Below are 6548 nucleotides of genomic sequence, written 5' to 3'. Positions count from 1 at the left end.
TTGGGAAACTTGGCCTAGTTTAGTTTGTTGAGGTCAGTAGGAATCCGGGTTTGTTCCTGAGTTTTGTAAGCCTGGTCAGACCTAGGTCTCTGATGACGTGTATTTGACCCTATGCTAGTACAGTACCAGATTAAGTTAAATCAATCCAGCTTACTAAATTAATCCCTCTGAAAGCCTACACCACACTTAAGGATAGTCTCTGCAAATTGCCTCATTAAAACAAATCTAATTCTCCTCCACTCATGTCACCAACAATTTAAATGTCTTCTACTCTCTAAAACTGTTATTTCACCAGAGATTATCATCAGCCAGCAGTGTTTATATTTAAAGGCAGAGAATACAAGAATGTAATTATTATGTAGAAATGAATTCCCTGACTTTAGGTAAACATTTGTACCTTCCTCCTGTTTCTGGTCTATCTTGAATTTCATCTCAATCCCAGTGTTTTATTTTCCACAGGAATTTATCAGAGCCATACACATTAATGGCTTGAAAAAAATAAAAGGCACATAATATAAAATTTTAAATTCAAGGTACCCAAGCAATAGAACTGGCATTGGCCAGCAACACCATTATACATTACAGAAGAGGTGTATACATACATAGATGAGTTTCACACACACTTACCCATCTGTATGCCTATCTACATGTTTATATTAGTTCTGCCACCATCTAGATATTAGCACCATTTTTCAATAGCACCGTCTGCAGAATGGATAGGTCATTAAAGGAGATATGGGACATTGTGCTTCATGAGGAATATTAAATGTGTCTGTGCCTGAGTCTGGAAATACGCTGCGCATTATATGAAGGCCACGTCCCTGCCTTCCTCCCTGTCAGAATTGGTTCTGAGGTCTTCCTCCCCTTGAGGCTGAGACCCCTCCACCCTCCCACCCTCTTTGGGCTTAGTTCATATAAGCACCTCCCCTTAGAAATCAGTTCTCCTGGAAATTTACTCTGAATTTGAGACCACAGCCTACTCTGACTTCCCATGGGTGGTAGGAACATCAGAATGAGCATTCTAACTTCCATTTCAGTGTTTTGGACTCCCCGACTTGCCTGTTTCCCCCAAGGTAAAAGACCTTTAAAACTACGCATTGAGTACGATAAGGAGTAGATCATCTTTACCTTATTAGTTTGTGCTAAGTTCTTGTACTTAGTGCAATTATCTGGTTCTTTGAGATATTTTAATCTGTAGCTCCATTTTCCGAGGTGAGGGCAGGTGGCAGCCATGGACCTGGGCGTACATCTTTGGGTATAAACCCCCTGCAGCAGGACGGTGGGGGGACCTGACTCGTGCCGCAGGCGGGGGCTGCGCAGGGAGGGCCAGGCAGACGGGGGACCCACTGGCTCTTCTGCAAAGGAACAGGTATTTGCCAGGGAAGTGGGAAGAACAAAGGCCCACATTTCCTTTCTTATACTAGCAAGAAGTCGATTTCTGTTCCTTCGCTTTTTAAGAGTTTTCACAGAAATTATCCTCAAGTGAGAAATATTTTCTGTGTAACTAACCTAAATCCCTTAGGCTGCTTTTTCTGTGCCCATTTCTTCCTAGTAGTCTAGTGTCTCACGGTGGGCAGGGACTCTAGAAAGGCCAGGTGCGGAGTCCTGCAGTGATGGAGGAAGAGACTGAGGGGTGGAGTTAAGACGTTCTCCTCCGGCCCCAGTTGAACACTGGGTGGAGAAAGCGCTCCTCTGCCTGCGTGAATTAAAGGCATGTCTCTAAAAACTCCTCCGTATCATTTTAAACAGCAGGCAGGGAGAAAAAAATATTCATCAAGGTAAATGAACAAAATTACTTGTTCCCTGGGTGAGTGTGGCTGTTTCTTGATGCTATCGAGGTAGTCTGGGAAAAGTCTGGTCTCTTTGATTTTATCTTTAAGGGGGAAAAAAAGACACGATTTCACAGACCTGCCTAGCCTGGCACTGATCCCAGGTGACGCCTGATTCTTCTGGATGGTTACCTTCCTATAAGGAGCAGCAAGTATGATAGCCCAGGCCTCCTGGGAGGGACATTTTGTGGCTAGAGGAAGACAATGAATTTTGTTCTGGTATGATCCAAAGTTGAACCTGAAATATGTAAAGCAAAACCTCAAAGAAGCGGCCCCCAGGGCGAAAGGTCAGCAGCTGCTGCAGTCTATGGTGGAGGGTGGCTTCCTTCTGCACTCAGGGTGCTTTGGGGTTTGGGAGCAACTGTCTCTTTCTTTGCCTTCCGGTGTGGGTGACGTGTGTCTGGGGACATGAGAAGCAGCACTGATCCCTCACAGTGGGCACAGAACATTTCTTCATGGCTTTCAGTGTCTGGCAGAAACTGGCCGACAGCTTGTCCTTGGTGCAAAGTAAATCTGTGGGAGGAGAAAAAAAATAAGAAAAAAATTCAAAGATTATCCTTTGTAGGTGAATGAGCACAGCCTCTGTTAATGTAAGACTTTAAATGTCTACCTAGAAAGGATCCATAACAATTCGTAACAGTGGTTGATATCCACTGAATGTTCATTATGTATCAGACACTGTGTAAAGTGTTGGTGTTAAAATTATCGGTCACAATTCTTTACTCCCGTGTAGTAGCAGCCTGCCTGATGAACATCGGCCGTCAGCATAGGGAGAACCTGGCTCATGCAGCCACCGAGGGAGACGGGAGACACATGGAGCAGATCTAGACCCAACCAACAGCTTGCAGCCAAGGCCAACCAAATCCAAGCTCAACCACCTGAACTTTGGCCTACAGATGCTGAGCAGAAAATACGCGACTGTAGCTTTAAACCCCTGAGTGTAGGGGTGCTCCGCTATGCAGTATTGTCATGGCAATAGTTGAATGCGGTGTTTTGCATGTATCGCTTCATTTAATCTTCACAGCAGTACTGGCAGGTAAATATTTTTTTTCCATTTCACAAATGAGGAAAGTAAGGCCTAGACTCGTTAAGAACTTGTACAAGGTTGTGCAGCTGGTAAGTGGCACAGCCAGATCTGAACACAGGCAGTTTTGACTCTGGAGCTCGTGCTGTTACCCGCAAAGCTGCGCAGAGTGCCAGGCAATCGACCAGTCAGCCCATTCACCCACCAGCACTCTTTTTGCAGTCCTGTTGGTTGCATTTTTTGAATTCTGGAGGCCTGGTTTCATGATCACACAGGCACTGGTCTTGGTCTTCAGTTTTAGTGTCCTCTGAGGGGACACAATGGACAGTCCTCTTCTGAAGGCCACCTCCACAGGCAGCAGTACACTGAAAGATAGGGATACAGAGAGAGTCAGAATTCTTCCCTAGGACCCCCAAGGCAGCAGCAGCAGCAGAGCGCCCCTAACCCCACAGTGGTCAAGTGTGGGAAAGACTCCATTACCAGAAACCTTTCTGAAGGAGTTGTAGAATAAAGGCACTAATAATTTGGAGATGTAAATTTAGGAAGAGTCCTAAATTATAGGATGTGTGGATTTAATTTGGTTTATTTTACTACTGTTAGGTTCTCTGAAGAATGTCTTCCTCTTTCCCACATTTGAAAATGGCCTATTGCCTCTCATCACATGGCTACAACATTGGGATCTAGCCCCATGTTAGTCCCATGGGCCCTGCCACCTGGCCACATAGGATTGGTCCAGGGGAGCGTCCTTGGATCAAGCTGGGCCAATTGGTCACTTCCTTGGGAATTCAGAATTGAGACCTGGCAAGAGATTCCCTCTGAGACTAAAACATGAAAACCTGGGTGTATTCTTGGTCACATGTCCTGCCAAGTTGGAGAAGTAGAGCAAACCAGATGACAGAAAAAGTGAGAGGAATGAAGCACATGCTTAGAGAGGAGTGGGGATGAGAGAGGCATGCTTAGACCTGGGTTTTATCTAAAGCTCCTAGCCAAAACACTCACCTTTACGTCATGAATATACAGAGTGAAATATACTGAGAGAGGTTGACTTGCAGGCAAAATAGAAGAAAATTTCACATCTGGGTCCTGGTGCCTCGGTGGGAACCAGTTTTCATTTGGGGTTGGGGATCAGAGGGAAAGGGGTGGAGCTACTAGGCAAGCTGAGAGTGGGATAAAAAGAGAAGTGGGAGGGGGAGACCGCGGTGGAATGGAGAGAGAATTTGGAAGGGAGGGACATAGGGATAGGGCTGAGAAAGGAGACTGGGCAGGGGCAGAGCAGCAGTGGCCCCTGGGCTGGGCCCCGCTGGACCATGTGTGGTCTCGAGCAATTCTAACAGACAAGCCTCCATTGCAGTGTCATGACTGGCCACCTGGCCGCAGGAGGAAGATTCTCTGGCCTGTGGAATCAGCTTATATAAGACGATTCTTGAAAATGTAAGAAAATGTGTCTGAATTTACCACATATACTCTTTCTTTAATTATTATTTTTTGTGGTAAAAAAAATTCACAATTCTAACCATTTTTAAGTTCAGAGACCTTAAGAACACTGACATTGCTGTGCAACCACCACCACCACCCATCGCTAGAACTTTTTCATCTTCCCAAACTGAAGCTCTGTCCCCACTTAAACAAGAACTCCCTGTCTTCCACTCCCACCCCCAGCGCCTGCCAAGCACCATTCTGTTTTTCATCTCTATGAATTTGACTACTGTATGTACCTTATATCAGTGCAATACACAGTGTTTGTCCATTTCTGACTGGCTTGTTTCAATTAACATAGTGTTTTTGAGTCTTATCCATGTCATAACATGTTATTCCCTTTTTAAGATGGAACAATATTCCATTGTATGTATATACCGTATTTTATCTATTCATACATAGATGGCTGATGGACACTTGGGTTGTTGGCTATTGTGAACCACATAGATTCTTAAGATTTACACTTCATATCATGTTTTATTACTTTTTGCCCCATTTTGCTTATATGATCAAAATCTCCCACGGGGCAGAAACCAGAGTTTTCTTCTTCATGCTTCACAGCCATTAACATGACATTCAATAAATACTCACTGATTAATTGGCTGGAAAAGACTGCTACATGGAAAATTCTTGAAACATCACTAAGCTCAAAAGATTCCATTTGTCATTTGAGATATTATTGGACACCTGGCTCACTAGATAAGACAATATCCACACTGGGACACCACCAATTAAATAAGAATACCGCCACCAAAACCCTGTTTCTCACAGAAACTTCCCATAGAGAGGATAGAAGGAGAAGCATCATATTTTTTTAACATCCACCATTCTATTTTATTTTACTTTATAAAGCCCAGAACATGGTGATCAGCATGGAGCCTCATGTTTGCGTTATGAAGTCAGAGTTTTCAGTGATTAAACCTGAAGGTAATTTTATTCAGTAAATTCACCTCAAATTCTCTGCAGATATGAGTGCGAAACAAAGAGTGAAAAATAACTACTCAACTGATCTTGAGTAAATAAAAGTCTGCAATAGAGGACAGAGGGAAAAACAATGGAAATTAGCCAAGCCAGAATAAGATAAAGAGTACTGGCTAGGGTTTAGGAGATTGGCTTTCTTGCTCACTGTATGTTGGCCTGGGTCATTCACTCCACCTCTCTCTCTCTTCCTCTGTAAAATAAGATTGTCACTTAAAGATCAAATGACTTCCTTTCCTGATTTCTGCTTCTAAGTGTCTGTGTCTAAGCTGGGCTGGTCCTGGGTGCTGAAGTCATGCAGGTCCTCTTGGGCAGGTCAAATTAGGATGCAAGCGCTAATTCCAAGCCAAGCACAAAAATAAGCAGAAGTCACTGTCCATGTATTTATTAGCCAATTCAAATAACTTAAGATTAAGATGCATGAATTTGTGCTGTATTTAATTGGGGGATTAAGCAGGAAGCATGGTTGCTGACTTGAGTTTTGCTAATTGGGCTAATGATGTGAATTTGGGGTTTTAAGGAAGATATATATCACTCTTAGGGCTCAGATCTACTCCTTTGGAGTCAATAAAACCAGGGGTCCTTGTGCAGAACTGAGCACCCCAAATGGGGATGGAACTAAACATGATCAACTCCTAGCGAAGGCTACTGACTCATTCAATTGCTCACTACGCTAGTCTCATTCAGTCCTAGATGCTCTGGCCAACAAGACTTCAAGGGTTCTCTTTAGCTTCAACTGGTTTGTTTAGAAAAGCTGATTCCTAAATTCAATAAATACTTCAGCAAATACTTGCTCTGCAAGAAGCTGTAAAAGGGATATAAGAAGACTGAAGTCTGTTATTGCGACCATTCAACCAACATAGATCAAATGGAGAAATATGAAGAAGAGAAACCATTTGATGTTTTATAGCTAATGCAAACATGTTCACTGAATAATTTTCTTGCACATACTATTAAATATATGGCAGGGCATGTTCTGTCTGCATAGGAAATATCCTTAAGTTAAATCCTTGTAACAACATGTAAATAAGATTTATTTTCTGGTTTTACCAACGTAGAAACAAATCTTTCCCCCAATCCCCAGCTTTTTACCTTTTTATTATAGCATTTGTATCCCTTTCTGTGGAGACTCAAGTCCTTCCAATTTGGAAAGTTTTTCTTGTGTTAATTCTTTAATAATGTCCTCACTTCTACTTTTTCCCATTCTTCCTCTCTGAAATTTTATTATTTTGATGTTGTAC

The 6548-nt window shown here is 42.9% G+C and overlaps 1 protein-coding gene across 1 annotated transcript in view; it reads right to left on the bottom strand.

Moving 5' to 3' along the window:
* Window positions 1-2163: 2163 nt before the first annotated feature.
* The window catches only part of ADAMTS12 (ADAM metallopeptidase with thrombospondin type 1 motif, 12), a 319080-nt gene continuing 314695 nt past the window's right edge, over window positions 2164-6548 (bottom strand). The window contains exons 23-24 of the mRNA XM_012640504.1: window positions 3059-3218; window positions 2164-2342 (exon numbers count right to left, since the gene is read on the bottom strand). Of these exons, the coding sequence (XP_012495958.1) occupies window positions 2164-2342; window positions 3059-3218 (339 nt within the window). The remainder of the gene's footprint in view (window positions 2343-3058; window positions 3219-6548) is intronic.

Source organism: Propithecus coquereli, unplaced genomic scaffold (assembly GCF_000956105.1).
Source record: "Propithecus coquereli isolate 6110/MARCELLA unplaced genomic scaffold, Pcoq_1.0 Scaffold154, whole genome shotgun sequence".
Taxonomy (NCBI): Eukaryota; Metazoa; Chordata; class Mammalia; order Primates; family Indriidae; genus Propithecus; species Propithecus coquereli.
This window is presented reverse-complemented; position numbering and strand designations above follow the sequence as displayed.